The sequence below is a fragment of the Bos javanicus genome, chromosome 13 (assembly GCF_032452875.1).
Source record: "Bos javanicus breed banteng chromosome 13, ARS-OSU_banteng_1.0, whole genome shotgun sequence".
Classification (NCBI taxonomy): Eukaryota; Metazoa; Chordata; class Mammalia; order Artiodactyla; family Bovidae; genus Bos; species Bos javanicus.
The window spans coordinates 16,142,237-16,163,162 of NC_083880.1; the positions used below are offsets into that span (position 1 = coordinate 16,142,237).

The window sequence follows — 20,926 nt, forward strand, 5'->3', positions numbered from 1 at the left end:
CGGTGCGGAGTGGGTGCTGGGAGGGGCTTCCAGGACGCAGGTCCTGCTTTCTGTCTTTCAGTGCTCTATCTTCTCACTGCACACTTGAGCCCATCTGACATTGGTGTCAACACTAGACGAGGTTAGGGGCTTCCCAGGTGGTGCAGTGGTCAAGAATCCGCCGGCTAGTGTGCAGGGGATCCTTCCCCTGCAGAAGGAAATGGTAATCCACTCAGGTATCTCTTGCCTGGGAAATCCCATGGACAGAGGAGCGGTGGCCCAATGGTTAAGGATCCACCCTCCATTGCAGGCGATGTGGGTTGATTTCTGATTCGGGAAGACCCCACGTCACGTGCCTTTTGTTGGGCAGTTAAGATTGTGGCCCGCAACTACGGAAGCCCAGACACCGGAACTAGAGAGTAGGCTCTCCTAGCTGCAACTGGAGAAAGCCCATATGTAGCAGTGAAGACCTAGCACAGCCAAAAATAAAATTAAAAGCAAAATGATTCTTAGGAAAAGAAATATATGAATGTTTATTTTATTACAGAAGTGTGTATGTTAAAGCACACTAATATGATGTGATGTCTGAACTAGCAGAGCATTTGGGAAGAAGTAATCTATAAAGTTCACTTTATACTCCCTCCTGAAGTACGCCTTTGACCTTGAAAATCTGATTTGTACCTAAACACATCTCCTATTTGTATGTAGTAGATGAATTCAGCCTGTTAGCAAAATTGCTGAGTAGCTAAAAAATAGGCTCTATCTTTGTATTTTTCTGAGCCTGAAGATGAGGGAGTGCCCTGTGTAACAGCAAACAGCTCAGTGACTCTTTTCATTGGCCCGTCTGCTGAGTCCAGTGCCCTTCTCGACAAGAAAAGATCAGTTTTGTATTTAAAGCTAGTTGGGGAGTTTCTTTAGCTTTTGTCTGTTTTGGCAGTTTTGTTTGTTTGATGATTTCTTTAGCAGATTAGTTAAATGTTGGTTGAGTCATTTAATGCAGGGCGGAAATGCTTTCTATTCATTCAACTGTGTTGAAACCTAAGCCCTATAAATCTGCTTGCATTCTTGTAGGTTATATCTTTCAAATTATCGGAGAATTCAGTGAAAAGGAAGTTAGGATTGATAACCATAGTAATGACTTTCTCTGATAACACATCATTAGTTCAGTGTCATGACTGGAGGTGATAACATGTGTGTATCAGCATCTGCTGTCAGTGTTCCAGGCACTTTGTGTACACCAAAGTTATGTTTTAGTGCTAAATCTGGTACCTGGGTTTGTCATATAATGTACTCTGGGAGCCAGTGTCGCTGAAATAGCGAGGAGATTTTATGTTTACTGGTATTGAGCTTCCAGAAGCTAAGTTTTGGAGGCGAAGTGCGATTCAGAATTCATCAGATCATGTGTGATAGCTTCGTGTGTGATGGAGTTTCTAAGAGTGTTAACTTTTATTTTGATTCCAGTGAAGAAACCAAAAGCACAGCAAGATTAAGTGGTCAGGGCCAGGGGGTCACTCCATTAATAGAGCTCTTTCTTATCTTTTGATTCTTGGTTCAAGAGTGTCTTTCCTCAAAAGGTGTTTTTAGAGAACTGTTGATTTGGTATAGAATTTCCTTCTCTTCACTAGTTTGCAGGGTTCTAAATTTATTCTCTCAGGAACCAGTGTTCCTTGGAACCTCTGCTCATATTGTATCCAGATCTTTTCTCTCAGAGTCTCTCAGCTGCTATGCCAACTTAACACAAAGCATCATTTTGATTATAATATGAAGGCAGATCCCCACCAAAGAGACACTCCTGCCTAAGTGACTTTGGTGTCATACGGCAAGAGTCTGAGTTCAGAAGAAGTGACGTGGGCATGGGATAAAGGAGCATGTACCCTAGAGAATTGTGCTTTGATGCTCACTGCTTATAACCAGCGTCACTGAACCCTCCCAGTTCCTTTTAACCGGAACCTTTAACTTCTGTTGGTTGAAGGTTGACCTCTGCTTGGTGTTGGGTGAAGAATGTCTTGGCCCCCACCCCACAGGCTGGACTACTTACTTAGCTTCAAAGCCATTTTTAGGAAAGAAGGATGCTTGTCCTTCACTGGGGACAAGGATGTGGTTGTCCCCAATCATCCTCTTCCTCTGGTTTTCAGGGGAAAGTATCTCTTTTCCAAGCCCCCTTCTTGTGGATCCCGTGAACTTTTGCTGTTGGACCTATCTGGTGCTTGTATCTCGTAAAACACTGTTGGCTTTGGGTTCAGCTTTCAGAACAGTGTCTCCCCACTCCCCGCGCAGAGCCTCTCTGATTGCCCCTCCTTCTGTGTCTTTGTTGTTAACACTGTCCGCACCTGTTGTCTCGACTCCCCGCAGGCCTGCAGAGCCCGGCTCCAGAGTTTATCGTGGACGTTGAATCTATGGACATCTTCCCTGTGGGTTGGTGTGAGGCCAACTCCTACCCTCTGACTACACCACACAAGACAGCCTGTGAGTATTGCCCCACTCGGAGCCTAGCTGGGCATATCTGGGACTTAGGTGAAAAAATAGGCAATTTGGTAAAGAGAGCGGAGCCAAACTGTAAAAATCAAAAAATGTTCTCAGTTTTGCACAGAACAGCAGGACTTTTGTCTCATTCATCCTGTAAGCATCTGCGTGAGATGAATGTCTGCAGGCATTTCCCAGCTTGAGAAACCAAGTCACAGTGACAAGGTGGAGATGAGTGTCTGGGATCTTTACTCCCCGTTTGTATGCAATTCATGAAAAAGTTTAAGCTAAGTACTATACATTTGTATGATTGTATCTGAGAAAGTACTTATTCTCCTAAGGTGTACTCCAAAGGTTTATCCCAAAACCAATCGTAATTGGTTCCAATAATTTACTGACATAGATATAAATACTTAACTATTCCTGGCAATGAAGAGATGAGGCCAAAGTGAAAACAGTGCCCAGTTGTGGATGTAACTGGTGATGGAAGTAAAGTCTGATGCTGTAAGGAACAATATTGCATAGGAACCTGGAATGTTAGGTCCATGAATCAAGATAAATTAGAAGTGGTCAAACAGGAGATGGCAAGAGTGAACATTGACATTTTAGGAATCAGTGAACTAAAATGAACTGGAGTGGGTGAATTTAACTCAGATGACCATTATATCTACTACTGGGGGCAGGAATCCCTTGGAACAACTGGAGTAGCCCTCAGAGTCAACAGAAGAGTCTGATATGCAGTGCTTGGGTGCAATCTCCAAAACAACAGAATGATCTCTGTTCATTTCCAAGGCAAACCATTCAATACATAGTAATCCAAGTCTGTGCCCCAACCAGTTATGATGAAGAAGCTGAACTTGAATGGTTATATGAAGATCTACAAGACCTTCTGGAACTGATACCCCAAAAAGATGTCCTTTTCATCATAGGGGACTGGAATGTAAAAGTAGGAAGTCAAGAGATACCTGAAGTAACAGGCAAGTTTGGCCTTGGAGTACAGTAAGAAGCAGAGCAAAGACTAACAGAGTTTGGCCAAGAGAATGCACTGGTCATAGCAAACATCCTCTTCCAACAAGGCAAGAGAAGATTGTACACATAGACATCACCAGGTGGTCAATAGTGAAATCAGATTGCTTCTATTCTTTGCAGCCAAAGATGGAGAAGCTCTATACAGTCAGCAAAAACAAGACTAGGAGCTGACTGTGGCTCAGATCATGAACTCCTTATTGCCAAATTCAGACTTAAATTGAAGAAAGTAGGGAAAACCATTAGACCATTCAGATATGACCTAAATCAAACGCCTTACGATTATACAGTGGCGGTGGCAAATAGATTCAAGGGATTAGATCTGATAGAGTGCCTGAAGAACTGTGGACAGACGTTTGTGACATTGTATAGGAGGCAGTGATCAACACCATCCCCAAGAGAAAGAAATGCAAAAAGGCAAAATGGTTGTCTGAGGAGGCCTTACAAATAGCCGAGGAAAGAAGAGACGCTAAAGGTAAAAAAGAAAAGGAAAGATATACCCATTTGAATGCAGAGTTCCAAAGAATAGCAAGGAGAGATAAGTGATCTCTTATCTTCCTTCCTCAGTGATCAATGCAAAGAAATAGAGGAAAACAATAGAATGGGAAAGACTAGAGATCTCGTCAAGAAAATTAGAGATACCAAGGGAACATTTCATGCAAAGATGGGCACAATAAAGGACAGAAATGGTATGGACCTAACAGAAGCAGAAGATATTAAGAAGAGATGGCAAGAATACACAAAAGAAATATACAAAGAAGATCTTCATGACCCATCTGACCACGATGGTGTGATCACTGACCTAGAACCAGACATCCTGGAATGAGAAGTCAAGCAGGCCTTAGGAAGCATCACTGCGAACAAAGCTAGTGGAGATGATAGAATTCCAGTAGAGATATTTCAAATCCTAAAGGATGATGCTGTGGAAGTGCTGCACTCAATATTTGGAAATTTGGAAAACTCAGCAGTGGCCACAGGACTGGAAAAGGTCAGTTTTCATTCGAATCCCAAAGAAAGGCAATCCCAAAGAATGTTCAAACTACCACATGGTTGCACTCATCTCACATGCTAGCAAAGTAATGCTCACTATTCTCCAAGCCAGGCTTAACAATACATGAACCGTGAACTTCCATATGTTTAACCTGGATTTAGGAAAGGCTGAGGAACGAGAGATCAAATTGCCAATATCCGTTGGATCATAGAAAAAGCAAGAGAGTTCCAGAAAAACATCTGCTTTATTGACTATGCCAAAGCCTTTGACTCTGTGGATCACAACAAACTATGGAAAATTCTTCAAGAGATGAGAATAGTAGGCCACCTTACCTGCCTCCTGAGAAATCTGTATGAATGTCAAGAACCAACAGTTAGAACTGGACATGGAACAAAAGACTGGTTCCAAATTGAGAAGGGAGTACGTCAAGGCTGTATGTAGGTTGTCACCCTGTTTATTTAAGTTATATGCAGAGTATATCATGCAAAATGCCAGGCTGGATGAAGCGCAAGCTGGAATCAAGATTGCCAGGAGAAATATCCATAGCCTCAGATATGCAGGGACACCACCCTTATTGCAGAAAACGAAGAAGAACTTAAGATCCTCTTAATGAAAGTGAAAGAGGAGAGTGAAAAAGCTGGTTTAAAACTCAACATTTAGAAAACTGAGATCATGGCATCCGGTCCCATCACTTCATGGCAAATGGGGTAAAAATGGCAACAGTCAGAGACTTTATTTTCTTGGGATCCAAAATCACTGCAGATGGTGACTGCAGCAATGAAATTAAAGGATGCTTGCTCCTTGGAGAAAAAGTTATGACCAACCTAGACAGCATATTTAAAAGCAGAGACATTACTTTGCCAACAAAGGTCCATGTAGTCAAAGCTGTGGTTTTTCTAGTAGTCATGTATGTATGTGAGAGTTGGACTATCAAGAAAGCTGAGTGCCAAAGAATTGATGCTTTTGAACTGTGGAGTTGGAGAAGACTCTTGAGAGTCCCTTGGACTGCAAGGAGATCAAATCAGTTAATCCTAAAGAAAATCAATCCTGAATATTCATTGGAGGGCCTGATGCTGAAGTTGAAACCTCAATATTTTGGCCACCTGATGCGAAGAACTGACTTACTAGAAAAGACCTTGAGGCTTGGAAAGATTGAAGGAGGGAGAAGGGGACAACAGAAGTTGAGATGGTTGGATGGCATCACTGACTCGATGGACATGAGTTTGAGCAAGCTCCAGGAGTTGGTGATGGATGGGGAAACCTGGCATGCTGCAGTCCATGGGGTCGCCAAGAGTTGGATATGACTGAGAGACTGACCTGAACTGATTCTTGGCATTAAATTACCAGTGAGATTTCAACTGGACTTTGAAAGGGGCATTACATTACATCCTTCTGATCACAGAAGTGCCAAATCAAACCAATATTAGTAGTCAAAATAACCCAGCATCCCATACACACACACATGCACTCACAAACACACCACTTAAATATATACAAGTGTGTGTTTTAATGTAAATTGTTGTAGGTCATTATCCTGAAATGGTAACCATTTAAAAAAATATACATTTATAGTATATGATAATTCATTCAGTAATAAATCGGCATTTATAATTCCACCCTAATGTGTCAACAGTCGTATTTAAAATTGTGTGTCCTTAAAGATAAGGCTTTTAATTTTTTGTGAAGTAGGTTAGATATTTCTAATGTTTTCTTTATTACTTTGTATTCTGGCTAACTTTTTTTTAGCACCCTCCCGTAAGGTTCATTTACCCAGATGTTCAGAACATTGCTGTAAACAGAGTTCCCTGCCATCACTGTCCTCCTGTTTCCTGAGGTTGAGAAATTGTGAAGGACACAAGAGACTTACCAATACTCACCAAGAGTCAGATGGGGTTATTCATGTGAATAAAGTAGGGGCCCAGGCTATAGACAGAGGTGGATTCTAAGAAGTTCTTTTGCCCTGTACCCAGTCCCGCATACTGAATCTCATCTGGTGACAGTTATGTCTTGCCCTCAATTTAAAATACTTCTAAAATTATGAGCTTAGAATAAAGATTTCAGTGTTGAGGGCCACCTTTGACTTTTATTCTCACTTAAAATGTCTTGGGTCCTTGGCTCAGCCCCCACAGCCCTGGGCAGGCCACCCCCCACCAGGCTCTGCAGGCTTAGATCCAGTCCCCTGTGCCTGCTTGTGCCTCAGACAGAGATTCGTGTCCTGACCCTCTCCCTTCCTCCTCCACTGGCTTTGGGAGGGGAGGAGCGTTTTGAGTTTTTCTGGGTGAAAGCCCACACAGATTAAGGTGAACATAACAACGATTCGTCTCTGTTCCCCAGCCTGTTGTGTTTGGCTTCTCATCAAGACATCACACAATTTGGGCATCTCACCCTAATTAACAAAGACCCACTTAGGCAGCGTAGTCTACACACTCCTCTTTCCCTTTAGAGATCACAGAGTTTATACTTTATCCTAGTAATTATAGGCAGATTTACTGTCACAGGTACTGCGTTTTTTACACATTGAAAGTTTCAGGCAACCCTGTATCAAGCACGCCTGTGATGCCACTTTTCCGACAATATTTTTTCACTTCGTGTCTTTGTGTCCCATTCGGTAATTCTTGCAGCATTTCTAACTTTTTCATCATTGTATTTGTTGTGATTATCTGTGATCAGTGACCTTTTGATGTCACCACTATAGCTCAGTGATGCTCAGATGATAGCATTTTTTAACAATCAGGTATTTTTGATTAATGTATATACACTGGTTTTTAGACAGGCTATTATTACGATACACACTTGATAGACTACAGATTTATAGTAGACTTACAAAACGTAACTTTTATATGCACTGGGAAACCAGAAAATTCCCATGCCTCCTCTGTTGTGATGGTCACTCTGTTGGGGTGGTCTGGAACCAAACCCACAATATCGCTGAGGTCTGCCTGTCCTGGAATTGGATACTAAGTAAAATCAAGAATAGATGAAATTTTGAGTCACTGTTTCTCTTATTTGTTCATGTTCTCCTGTTGTTTCTCATACACGCATTTTGCTTTGAAGAGGCAAAGTCTAATTAAACCTGCCAAACTCCGACAGCTTTAGAAATTCTGTGAGAATTAATTTTTCCTAATGTTGGAAGATGCAGGATTACCTATGCCTGAGTTAGTAGCTGCCAAAAGCTCTGGCCTGTCTTTGTGAAGGTGATTCCAACCAGTTATAAATGTAACCTGGAAATTTTCTTAACCTCAGGTTATTGTTGCCTGGTTTCTGTCACTGTTTGACAGACATATATATTTGCTAGGTACCAATCCGCTTTTTAATGATAAAATGTTGTAGTTTATAAACATGCCTCTAATCCTAATTTGGGAGCATGCTGCGATGGTAAAATAATTTGCCTTTTCGCACTTTCTGTGGGGAAAAGTCACCTGGATAATCAGTGCTTGTACCAGTCCATTTCACCAGCTGTGTTCCTGGGAGGTCTGATATGTGTGTCCTTTTTTATTAGAAGCACATTTTAGAATAAAGTAGCCCATGTAGTGATAAGGTAAAATGTACTAAATTCTCTTTAGATTTCATTTCTGAAAAGTCAAAGTCTGTTTTGTGCTGGAAGAGATGAAGATAAAATTGTGGCCCTGGAATGAAGTAACTTTTCAGTTTTCAAATTGTTACTTTAAAAACAGACACAGTTCTGTACCTATGGAGCCATTTAAAAAAAAATGCTTATTCCCAACTTGCTGTTAAAGCCACTTTTCTTTTTTCCCCCTTTTGCCTGTTTTACAGCACAAAAGAAGAGAAAGATCGCAGTTGTGCAGCCAGAAAAACAGTAAGTGTTTTTTCACAAAAACTCCATGATAAGCTATGAAGTATCTTTAAAGAGGATGGAAATAGGGCTGTTTTTATTAGAGAGCTGGTCACGACCTAGCACAGGAGTCAAGGGGACAGGAAAACATGTACTGAGCATCTGTTATGTTCAGGACATGCAGGGCCTGCTTCTTAAGGAATTTCTTTTCCAGACTGTAACTTCTCACTTTGATCCTAGCGTAGTTGACCTGAAGGATGCCCACGGTCCCACATTCTGGTCAGGGTGCTCTGTGACAGTTCTCGGGGTCCGTAATGCCCCAGGGCTCCCCAGAGCTGCCTGTCCAGGCCTCAGCTCTGCCCCCTTGCAGCCTGGTGAGCTGGATCAGATTGTTTTATTACTCCACACCTCAACGCTCTCCTTTCTAAAATACCTATTTCTAGGGAGTTTTAGAAAGATTAAATTAGAGTCGACATGAAGATGTGTGGGCCCTCCATTGCCAAATAAATGTAGGTCAGTGCACGTTTCAATTGTAAGTTTATGAGGAAGGGGATGTTCTGTAGTGTGTGGACCTACCGGCTGTATATTTCTGGAAAATTGTCACTGTTAGTACCATGTTTATATGTTTAAAAATGTCTGGAATACACCATGATAACCATCCCTTACTGAGTGAATCTGTTTTCTTAATACACTGATGGAAAGGGAGTTGAAAGCAGCTTTTTTTTTTCATGTACTGACGCTGAAACTTAAAATCGAATAACAGCTTCATTGTTATTTGATGTGAATAACAGTTTCCCGGGTATTCTGAGTATGTTTCTAACAGTGTATCAGTATGTTTCTAATCATCTGACTCCAGTTTTGTGTGGATAACATTGACATAGAGAGGTAAAAGCTAAATAACAGTCCCCCTCATTGAATCTCAGTTTGAATTCATGACTGCTAAATTTGCAGCCTGTGGATCGGCAGTTTTCACCTTTACTTGCATCTGTCACTAGACAGGTCATTAAAACACAGATATCCAGGCCCCATCTGCAGAATTTCTGATTCAGGATGTCTGTGATGGGGCCTGAGCTTCTCCACGTGTAATGGGCTCCCAGGTGACGCTGATCTGACAGCTTGGGGGCCCCACTTTGAGACCCAGCACCATAGATGGTCCCCCTAAGAGCCCTCATTACTATTTACTTGGAGTTTACGTAACTGTTCATCTGTGCAGTTTCTACGAAGTTAACCTGTACATCTCCTGGAAACCCAATTTGCCTTTTTCCCCTAGAGCGATAGTTTTTATGTTTGTTCAGCAACTTTTTACTGAACAGCAGCACAGACTTCTGTCCTAGACTAATAAGCCTACTTGAATCGTCAATTCTAAGATTTTTCTTTAAGGATCTACTTTTCAGTGTGGCCTCAACCCATACACTCATGGACCCCAGAAATCAAAAGTCAGCAGAAGGAAGTCATTAATAAAGGGGAAGTCTGACTTTAATGAAAGTCAGTGCAAACTGACGTTCTGCATGTCCTAAATATGACTGAGGACATTTCTATAATTCTTTAACAAGCGACATGCCCAGGAAGTGACCTAGAGGAGCCTCAGAGATCAGTGATGACCCCCTCGAGGGGCGGATGACCTACAGGCTTCTTGGAATTACTGTAAGAATTGCCCCCCGATGATCTTACCTGTTCTTAGCCATGCACGCATTTGCGTCTTACATATTCATAGTTTAGATTCCTGTAAGTTATGAAAAGACTTTGGAAGGTGCTGGTCTCTTCTATAGCTTGGGACCCACGGGCGTTTCTCCTTTATCCACAGATCACCATCCACAGTGCCTGTTGAGAAAATACCTCATGACCTTTGTCTGTTCCCTCACCTGGACGCCACAGGTAAATCAGCTGCTTAGGATGCCCTGGGAGAAGGAAACGGCAACCCACTCCAGTGTTCTTGCCTGGAGAATCCCAGGGACGGCGGACCCTGGTGGGCTGCCGTCTATGGGGTCACACAGAGTCAGACACGACTGATGCGACTTAGCAGCAGCAGCAGGATGCCCTGGCCCTTCTCAGTGCATTGCTGTGAGTGGAGACATGGGTGTATTTTTAGGTCAATATGGTAATACTCAACTTTGATGTATTTTTAGGTCAGTATGAAAATACTCAACTTCAAGCCAACTATCATTTTTTACAGATACCTACTCCTTTAAAAATTTTTTCTAAGCTATAATCTTGGTGTCTTTCCTTTTTTGCTTCTTGGTCAGTAGCTAGAGACACTTTGCTTGGCATGAGAAGCTGGGTCCATGCGTCACTTGGAAATTACATGTCCAGTTAGAACTGTGCATCAGGAATAATCATGTTGAAAAAGAGTTGGAAATATTATTAGGCATTTCTTTTTGGACATTTTATGCCATTTATGCCAATGACCTTTGCATTTTTACACTAGTGGTTAATCCTTAAGTCCCCGTGGGCTTTTGAATTGTGTCCTAAAACCTTGTTTGAGTGGCTGGTTGGGAATAATATGTTTTTTTTAATGTATAAAGTCCTGTGTCTTACAGTAACTTTTAAAAAACATAAATGTGAATTACCTTTGGATTACAAATCTGATTATAGACATGTTTGTACATTAAGTAATATACTTCATTAAGTATTCAGGAAGTCTGCTCTGAACCCAAGATGAAAACTTGTGTACCATGGAAGAATCCTATTAGTCAAAGTTTTCTTTGCAGTAAAGAGAGCAGTTTTATGAGTAGACTTACTAAGATTGTTTTTCCTAAAGAGCTGGACAGAGTAATCCTACCCTCAAATTTCCATGTAAATGCAGCTGTGAACTTTTTTTTTTTTTTTTTTTGCCTTTTTTATAAAATTCAAATGTCAGAATGGTTTTAAAAGAACCATGTCATCTTTCAGAGTCAGTAATTGTTGTTTTACTCCTTCTGTCTTATACTTGGAAAAATAACATATCTCCCCCCTCACCTATTGGTTCTCAGTTAAAGTCCTATGAGAACAAAGCTTCCTGGACTATCAAATCACCATCCCAAATGAATAACAAGGTTTTTAAAATTTATTTTTTAATGAGGCTATAATTGCTTTACAGTGTAATTAGTTTCTGCTATACAATGAAATGAATCCGCTATATGGATACATACATCCCCTGCCTCCCTCCTGCTCCTCCCCCCAATCCCACCTCTCTAGGTCATCCCAGAGCACTGAGTAGAGCTCCCTGAGCTGTACAGCAGCTTTCTGCTAGCTCTCTGTTTTACACATGGTGGTATGTATATTGGAGAAGGCAATGGCACCCCGCTCCAGTACTCTTGCCTGGAAAATCCCATGGATGGGGGAGCCTGGTGGGCTGCAGTCCACGGGGTCGCTAAGAGTCGGACACAACTAAGCGACTTCACTTTCACTTTTCACTTTCCTGCATTGGAGAAGGAAATAGCAACCCACTCCAGTGCTCTTACCTGGAGAATCCCAGGAACAGGGGAGCCTGGTGGGCTGCCGTCTGTGGGGTCACACAGAGTCGGACATGACTGAAGCAACTTAGCAGCAGCAGCAGCAGCAGTGTGTATATGTTAATTTGTTCTTTTTCAGTTGCTAAGTCATGTCCAGCTTTTTGTAACCCCATGGACTGCAGCACATCAGGCTCTCCTGTCCTTCACTATCTCTCAGAGTTTGCACAGATTCATGTCCACTAAGTCAATGATGCTATCTAACTATCTCATCCTCTGCCACCCCCTTCTCCTTTTGCCGTCAATTTTTCCGAGCATCAGAGTCTTTTCCAGTGAGTCAACTCTGCATCAGGTGGCCAAAGTATTGGAGCTTCAACATCAGTCCTTCCAATGAATATTCAGGATTGATTTCCTTGAGGACTGATTTGTTTAATCTCCTTGAGCACTGCATTTCGAAAGGATCAGTTCTTTGGCACTCAGCCTTCTTTATATATATATATGTCAGTCCTACTCTCTCAATAACAAGTTTTTACACACAAAGACCACTGTTAGTGCAGCTTGGCTCGGAGCAGCTGTGGGAGAGGGTGGATCTCACCTGCTCCTGTGACCACATCCCGTGTGTGTAGATGTCCGATGGGTTCCACTGATACCTTACCATTTAGTTGTTCTGCTTTTCCCTGTGGCACCTTGAGACACAACTAAATCCACACCTGCCTGTTCGCTTTCTAAGCTGAAAGAGCAATGAGGGAAATGCATAGTTAAGTCCCTGGGAGGCACCTTTCATGTCCCTGGGACCGGCAAGATGAGGAAGCCCTTCCGTGTCTGGTGTCGGCCTGGGTGTGGGTGAACATATACACTGAAATATGTAAAGTATATAACTGACAAACTGTAGAGCACGAGGAGCTATAAATAACTTTTAAGGAAAAGACTCTGAAAAAGAACATATATGTATATGATTTCCCTGGTGGCTCAGTGGTAAAGAATCTACCTGCCAATGCAGGAGATGTGGCTTTGATCCCTGGGTCGGGAAAATCCCCTGGAGAAGAAAATGGCAACATACTCCAGTGTTCTTGCTTGGAAAATCTCATGGACAGAGGAGTCTGGCAGGCTATAGTCCATGGGGCTGCAAAGAGTCAGACACGACTTAGTGACTGATCAACAACGTCAGCTATATATATGTGGATAGCTGAGTCATGGTGCTGTACACCTGGAACTCAGAGCGTGGTGGATGTAAAGCATTCTGATAGGGGGTCTCAAGGCCCCTCTGGGTAACTTGGCTGGTGCGGTGGGTTAAGCTATGGGTCCTGGAGCCTTGACTGTGTTTCTCTTCCACGTAGGAACGGTGAACGGGAAGTACTGCTGTCCTCAGCTTTTCATCAACCACCGGTGTTTCTCGGGCCCCTACCTCAACAAGGGCAGGATCGCCGAGCTGCCGCAGTCGGTGGGGCCAGGCAAATGTGTGCTGGTCCTTAAGGAGGTAAAGCTCATCCACAGCCACGGACGGTGGGGGGCTGGGGGGGTGGGCCACGGTCCCTGAGGGAGTCATAGGAGTTTGGGTCCATTCATGTGCCAAGCACCCCCTTCCTCTCCATCCTGCGGACTGAAGGCAGTCATACACAGATGGGAACAGTGTTCCAGCCCGGGAAGACTCCCTTCTACTGGAGGGGGTGGACCCTCCCTCCCCAAGTCAGCAGAAACGCTCACTACATTTGAGTAAAATCTTTGGTGAATCACCACTTTTTTGTTTAAAAAAGTGACCTATCTTGAACCTTCGTGTAGTCACGTTCCTGTTTTTGTGACAAAAAAGCATGCCCAGAATATCACCTGCACCATGATGAGTGTGTTGTAATTCCTTGGGCACAAGGGGTCTGTTTATCCATCTGTTTAGCCACTGAACAAACTTATGTGAGCTGGGCTTTGTATCAAGAACAGGGCCTGGGGTCGGGGAAGGGGGCCGCCCGCTCTAGGGATCAGAAAAGCCATCTGAGCAGCCTGGAGCATCGGTGGGATCACGGGAAGGAAAGCTTGAAGCACCTTGAATGTGCAGACCACAGGGCCGGGCCTGGAAAGTGGAGAATTCTGAGTCCTAGGGCCTGGACCCCGTCCCCGGCTCTTGGCCTGTGTTCTTACTTAGGCCAGCTTTTCTTTAGAGCCATCACCTTCATATTTTACATCCCCAAATTACTGGAGGCCTGGCCCAGCCTGAGTGGCGAGTAGACCCCATTGAAGAGAAATTGATAGTTAAAGGGAGATGGTGGCGGGGGGAGGGCAGCCCCTCTCAAGGGCCTTAGGGAGATCGGGTGGGAGGTGAGCTCCAGCTGTGTACGTTGACACAGACTGTAGACCCTGCAGATGTTAGACTTGGTCAGAGAGGAAACCAAGCCCAGCTTACACACGGGAATTCCTGTCACAGTGTAAAATAAGGCCCCTAGACCAGGAATGGGCTCCCAAGGCCCCCAGCAGTTTCAGCCCATGAGGTCGTCCTTGCCACAGCCTTGTCCCCTGCCTGTATTTGTGCCTGACTTTGTTGCCAGTGATCAGAATGCAACGGGGGACTGACACAGACCTGGTAGTTCTTTAAAGCCCGTGAGACCGTGTCACACCCACGTGATTGTGAGGTCCGTGGCCACCTAGGGGCCCTGTTAACAAACATGGTGACCACAGGGCCAGTCTCTCTCTGAGGCTTGACTAGTTTACTTTGCTACATACTTGGTCAACAGTAGTTAGGCCCTGATCGATTCTCTGAGAGGTGCCAGCAGCGAAGTTTAAAAGCCAGGCCAGAGCAGTTTTTTGATGACAGAACTAGTTTTTTGCTGATGTTCAGAAAATGCATGAGGCAGGAAAGAGAGGGAAAAAAGAAGCAAGCGCTTTAGTTCTACAAGTGCAAGAGAAGTGTGAGTCTGCCAAGCCAGTCTTTATACTGATAGTCCTGCCTTGGACCTGTGTTTGGTTTCAGGTTGCATTTCCCTTACGGAGCATGAGATCATTGGAGCAAAGACAGAGCATGTTTGCTTTATCGGGCCATCGGGGTGTTCATAGTTAAGGTTTCTCTGACTTTGGGAAATGTAGACTGATGACTGTTTTCCCCCTGCTTCGTCTAGAGGTAGATGAGGTCTGTGCACGTGGACGCCGCACTGGCATTTGTTGAGGGCGGGTGTGGTCTTGAGCTCTGAGAGGGCAGTGGACCAGAGACTTTGATCTCCTTCAGTCGGCGTCTGTGGGCTTAGTAGCTGCATAGCCTCAGGAAGTGCAGAAGTCGGGTGCAGACTCAACGGTCCATGTATGTTTCTTTTTGCCCATCTACACCTTCCAAGGCTTTTTTGATCAGTTATTGCACACTTAGCAGCTACTGTCATAGCTGCTAAGTGTGCAATAGTCTCCTAGATAGTCTCCTAGATATCCCACAGATAGTCTCCTAGCTGTGGGAACCAAGGAGAGAATGAAACATCATACCTCCATCCATCTGTCCATTTAGACAGGTCCAAAGCAATTCAGGAGTCATAAGCTCATGCTGGTGGGCACTGTGCTGGAAGCTAGGGGTGGGGGTCAAGGTGAGCAGGAGCTCTGCCCCCAGGGTGAGTTGATTCCCCCCTGCCCACAGCCTCAGAGCAAGGACTTAGGCATTTCAGGTTATACTGGAAAGAGGAAAAGTCTTGCCTGCATGGCACCTGGTTAAGTCAGTCAGCAAAGTCAGAGATGCAGACATGCCTCTGGACAATATTCTCTGGATTTTATACTGAACGTTGACCACTGAAAACTGTACAAAGCGTGTGGATGGTGGAAACTATAGCACATATGTAATGTGTGACGTGGGAATTAAGTAGGCAGGGTCCTGGAAGGTTGGGAAAAATGTAATTTTTTTCTTGTTAAGGTTTTTTATAAAGAAGATAAGATACCTTTGTTGAATTTTCTCATTGTACCATAGGGTAGGATTTTGTAGGAAAGAAAATCAGTGGCAAGTTGCTACCTCCTGAGCTTCCCTCTATTGACATAGATTTTATGGTACCAAACAAGTTTTTGGCGTGAATCAATCGTGCATTAATTTTCAGGTGTGCAGAATAATTTAATTTCAGTGCCCATCTTGAAATTCATTGAAGAAATCCCCCAAATTGTTTATTGAGCACTTGCTGTTGCCAGGCATGGTTGTAGCTATGATGAATAAAGCAACGGACAAAACGAAGCCCCTGATTTCATTGAAAATCCCGATTTCTCGAGGATTAGGTTCTAGAGAGAGTGATGGTAAACTAATAAATCAACATGTTTTGGATACACGGAGGGTTTCCTAGTGACCTGGATATGGACTGTGAGAGTAACAGAATTCACGGAGGCCTTAACAGCAGGGAGAGGGAGCTGTGGGACAGGGTAAATGATCTGGGCACGTGAAGGTTTGCCAGTTGGAGATGGGTGTGAGAGTCCAGTGCACACTGGGTGACCGTGGGTTTGCTAGTGTGTGGACAGTGTTTGCAGCCAGGTGCACTGTGGGGTAAATATAGGTGGAAGAGGATAGTCCAGCGGTTGCACCCTGAGGTCACTGTCATTTGGAGGGGTGCACAGAAGGATCAGGAGAGCCTGGGGTCCTGAGGGTAAGGGTAGGAAGTGTCTGCAGAGGAGGCAGTGCCACCAGCTGCTGACGGGGTGGAACAGGACAAGGCCGAGAAGGACTCCTTCTTGGCAAAGCTGGCATCTCAGGTGATCTTGATAAGACCTGTTTCCGGGAAGCCCCATTGCATTGTGTCCCTGAGGAGCTGAAGGGGAGAGAGAGGAGTCCATGGGTGTAGGCGGTTCTTGAGGGTTTTACCTTCAGTGGAGACAGGAGTGAGGTGAGGGACCAAAGATGAGAGATGGAGAGAGAAAGTAGTTTTCCTCCTTTAAGAGGGAGGCTGAAGCCCAGTGCACACAGAGGGTGACAGTCCAGGGGAGAGGAAGGGGAGGATGAGGTGGGAGGGGATGGTGTCCAGGGGGCTTGGGCCGCTGTCACAGGGCACCATGGGCTGGACCAGGCAGCTCAGTACACAGACATGGATGCTCACGGGTCTGGGGCTCCAGGTCCTCCATCGGGGGCCAGCCCGGCATATGGGTGAGGACTCACTTCCTGGTTTGCACACAGCCACCTTCTTGCTGTGTCCCCATATGCCTGAGAGGGAGGGAAAGCGCCCATCCCAGCTCCGTCCAGCTGTATAAAGGCTATTGCTTCTCTGTGATAATAAATACACACCTCATGAACCCTAAGAAATCGAGTGAGACGTTGCTGTAGCGCCAGTTTCCTCCTGGAGTTACTCAGACCAGTCTCAGCGCCAGTTTCTTGGGAACAGTGTCCATCGGCTTCACAGTGAACACCCTGTCGGTTCTCTGGGGACAAGTTGTGTGCTCCGTTTTGTGGTCAAGAGCACAGTGGCGTGAATTCTGATGCTTTGCAAGGTTCAGTAATTCAGTCTAACTTGGGTCATCATAACAGCTTTCAACTTGACTATTTTCATGGAGAGAACTCTAATGCACCACAGAGTCAGGTACACACAAATTATTCCTCTCGCAATTCCAAGGTTTTGTGGAGAGCTTGTTGAATTTAGAGACATATGATGTGACATCGGGAGAAGCCATAGGAAAAATTTTTCAATATTGCATGCTGTTTACGATTTAATTGCAGGCCGTTTCCACTCTGAATTGAAGTCTGGAAGGCATTTGCTTTTCACAGTCACAAAATGCATTTTGATGTACAAATAAGACGTAGCTCTGGGGTTTTTCTCAGTGAAGCACAGTGACAAGACTGGAGTGAAATTTTATTGTCTGTTGATAAACACTTGGTCTGTGATTTCAGCCAGTGCCAATTGGATTTATTTTTAAAGTTTCTGTAAATTGTACTGACAATAAATAATAAAGCCAGATGATTATTCTAATAGAGAAAACATAAACACACCAGAATTGCTTGTATTGCTGTGTTCTGGCCGTTAAGTGCTTGGCGGAGCTGTGTTCCCTTGGTGAGGCTTTACAGGCACCTTGGACACAGCAAAATGCTGCCCAGATGAGAAAAAGACACTCGCCATGCTAACTGCTGGGAGTAAAGAATATTTTAAGATCAAATCCTCAGTGATGAGAAAGCTTTGTTTTTCAGAATTAAAGCAGGGTGCAGACCATGCCAGTTACATCCTGGAACACGCCAGGCACATGAAAACTGAGACTTGAAAATTTCTGCAACATACCTTTCCCCTGGGGGCTTCCACAGTGACTCAGTGGTAAAAAATCCACCTTCATTGCAGGAGACTCGGGTTCAATTCTTGGGTTGGGAAGATCCCCTGGAGAAAGGCATGGCGACCCATTCCAGTATTCCTGCCTGGAGAATCCCTTGGATGGAGGAGCCTGGTCGGGTGGGCTACAGTCCATAGGGTCAAAAAGAGTCAGACACGACTGAAGCGACTGAGCAGGCACGCACCCGCCTTCTGTTCCCTTCTCGTAGATAGTGTACTGACCTCCTCCACAGAATTGTAGGTGCTTCAGCAATATGGCCACTGTCCTCCCAACTCAGTGAGAGATTTTTCTCACTCTTGTAGTGGGTTGTTGCCCGAAACACAGCCCGTGAACGCAGAGCCTGGCTCATTCCTCGTCTGGTTGGGGAGGGACTTCGGGAAGAGTGGCTCCGTGTCCTGTGTCTGCGCTCTGGGGCCCGGCACAGCTCAGGTCTTCAGTGAGTGGGCATTTCATGGAACAAAGCCCCCGAGATCTCAGGGCTCCTTTATGTGCTGCGTTGCACCTTCACTTTTTTTTTGCGCTCTGTGTCCCAATAGCGATGGCTCACGAGCATGCCTGGAGAAGGAAATGGCAACCCACTCCAGTATTCTTGCCTGGAGAATCCCAGGGACGGCGGAGCCTGGTGGGCTGCTGTCTCTGGGGTTGTACAGAGTCGGACACAACTGAAGCAACTTAGCAGCAGCAGCAGCTGGTCCTTGGGCGTAGTGCAGTGGTTCTGGCCATATGCTTATTTTCTTGCACTTGGGACTTGGGAGCGAAGGGGTAGTTTGAGGAAGCTGTCAGATGACATTAGATACTCAGACTTCCTTTCGAAACACTCCCATCTCTGAGAATTGTCCTAATGTTAAATATGCATAAGTTGGGTCAGCATTAGGTGAGTTTCAAATAATTTGTTAACCCTACGTACAGATATTTGCTGCTGCTGCTGCTGAGTCAACTTTAGTCGTGTTCAACTCAATGCAACCCCATAGACGGCAGCCCATCAGGCTCCAAAAGTGTGGGCACAAATCTGTCATCTCCGTCTTAGTGATTCCTTTCTAAATATATTTTTAAGAATAAGATGGAATTCTTAGTAACCGGTCGTACTGAAAGGGAATCTAGTTGAAGGGTGATCAGTGGGCCTTTGGAGAAAACAGTCCAGTTTTTCTGCAATCTGGAAGGTTAGCGAGAACTGACCACCCCCCCCCTCTTGCCCCCCAGCGACTCACACTCTCCCAGGCAGAGGCCTTGGATTTCATTGCCTTCCTATCCCATTGATGGAGACATCGTTGGTGCGAGTCTGCAGAATATCGTCTCTGACTCCATCCAGCCTATCACTGAATAGAGGTGCAGGGCAGACACCCCAGAAGTGTCAGTGGGGTGCTTTCTCATTTTAGCAGAAATGGATGCAGTTGAAGTTCATGGCCATTCCTTGTTTTTCACAACAGGTTCTTAGCATGCTCATCAACGCAGCTTACAAGCCTGGGAGGGTGTTACGGGAATTACAGCTGGTGGAAGACCCACACTGGAACTTTCAGGAGGAGACGCTGAAGGCCAAGTAAGTGTCTTCAATTCTGGAAGATGAGGGTTCTCAGCTTTCTTTATCTGCCCCTTTGAAACTGGTCCTTCCTGTTTTTGGCATGGCCCAGAGAAGTGGAATCAACAGAAGGACTGTTGTTCTGCAGTTCTGGGTGCCCCACACAGATGTGCTGGCTACACGGAGTTTATTGTGTTAAACGTTCAGAATAAAAGCGTGCTGATGGATTATTCAATCCAAAGGGAAACATTTATATAAAGAGAGGAGTTCTCTTAACATTATTATACATTTTTCATCAACAGACCTTAATATCTGATGCTGTGAAGTCCGTGGCAGGTACAGATGTTCCTTATCCTTAGAGTTGAGAATTTTAAAAAACAGGAAGAACCAGTTCCTCTGTTCGATTTTGGTTAAAACACAGTGGGTGAACATATAGTTGGTTACTAACTTTATTTGGAAACAGGCTAATTGGAAAGGTGCTAATTTGCTTTGCTTTGAGTTTCTGGAACTCAAACTGAGCACACTCGCTGGCTTCCTATGTGAGAACTCAGTTCCTGAGGAGATGGATAGAAAAAGACCCATTTCTCAAAAATAGCTTGATGTTTAATAATTGCTTTGATGATTTCAGAGGGCTTTTAATATTCACTTAATTCTTTTCCAATGGAATACATTTTCACCGGTCCACTTAGGATATCACAGTATCCTAAGATTGCATTTTGCTGTAACATTTGGAAAATGATGCTGTTTTAAACAGTAAACTACTTTTCAATGGCTAGAGCATACCTAAGTCCTCTTTTCGAGAAAATAGTGAAAATTGAAGAATTCTGAATAATTTCTATGACCAACAGTGTTTTCTTCTGGAGTTAATGTACACGAGGACTGAGTGCAGGTGTGGTGAAATTTGAAGTTATTTTGCATTCATTGTGAGTTATCCACTCAACCTTTCCTTGTGTCTTTTTTGAGCATCTCTATAATTTTAGATACAGTAAAAGTCATCTAAGGTCCAATGATACTTTGCAAAATCACAGAAGTTAAAGGGAACATATAATACATGTAAATAAGGAGAGTGTTGAGCTGTTGGAAGCATCATGTCGATAAAGGGTGACACCGTATTCATCCTTCCCTTCTTTTCCAAGGAATATTTACATGAGCTTTACCTATGGCCCCCCCAAAACAAAACATTTTTTTTTTCGAATCTGATAATCTTTATTTTTTTACTATATTTAAGTTGGTGGTCCTTAGCATTGGAGAAGGAAATGGCAACCCACTCCAGTGTTCTTGCCTGGAGAATCCCAGGGACTGGGGAGCCTGGTGGGCTGCCATCTATGGGGTCTCACAGAGTCGGACATGACTGAAGCAACTTAGCAGCAGCAGCAGCAGCAGCCACAGTAAAACGTTTTCTTCCAAGGTCAGTTCCTACTGGTAGTGGTGGCAGGTAACAAGTATTTACACAGAAAACCCTTCTTATTTCTAGTTATAAAATTTTT

At 44.2% G+C, this 20,926-nt stretch overlaps 1 protein-coding gene across 5 annotated transcripts in view; it reads left to right on the forward strand.

Annotated features, from left to right (window-relative positions):
* The window catches only part of SFMBT2 (Scm like with four mbt domains 2), a 211,521-nt gene that overhangs the window by 171,590 nt on the left and 19,005 nt on the right, over positions 1–20,926 (forward strand). For all 5 annotated transcript variants that reach the window (XM_061435755.1, XM_061435754.1, XM_061435756.1 and 2 more), the window contains 5 exons: positions 2,332–2,445; positions 8,234–8,276; positions 10,057–10,127; positions 13,018–13,157; positions 19,351–19,460. In XM_061435755.1, the coding sequence (XP_061291739.1) occupies positions 2,332–2,445; positions 8,234–8,276; positions 10,057–10,127; positions 13,018–13,157; positions 19,351–19,460 (478 nt within the window). The remainder of the gene's footprint in view (positions 1–2,331; positions 2,446–8,233; positions 8,277–10,056; positions 10,128–13,017; positions 13,158–19,350; positions 19,461–20,926) is intronic.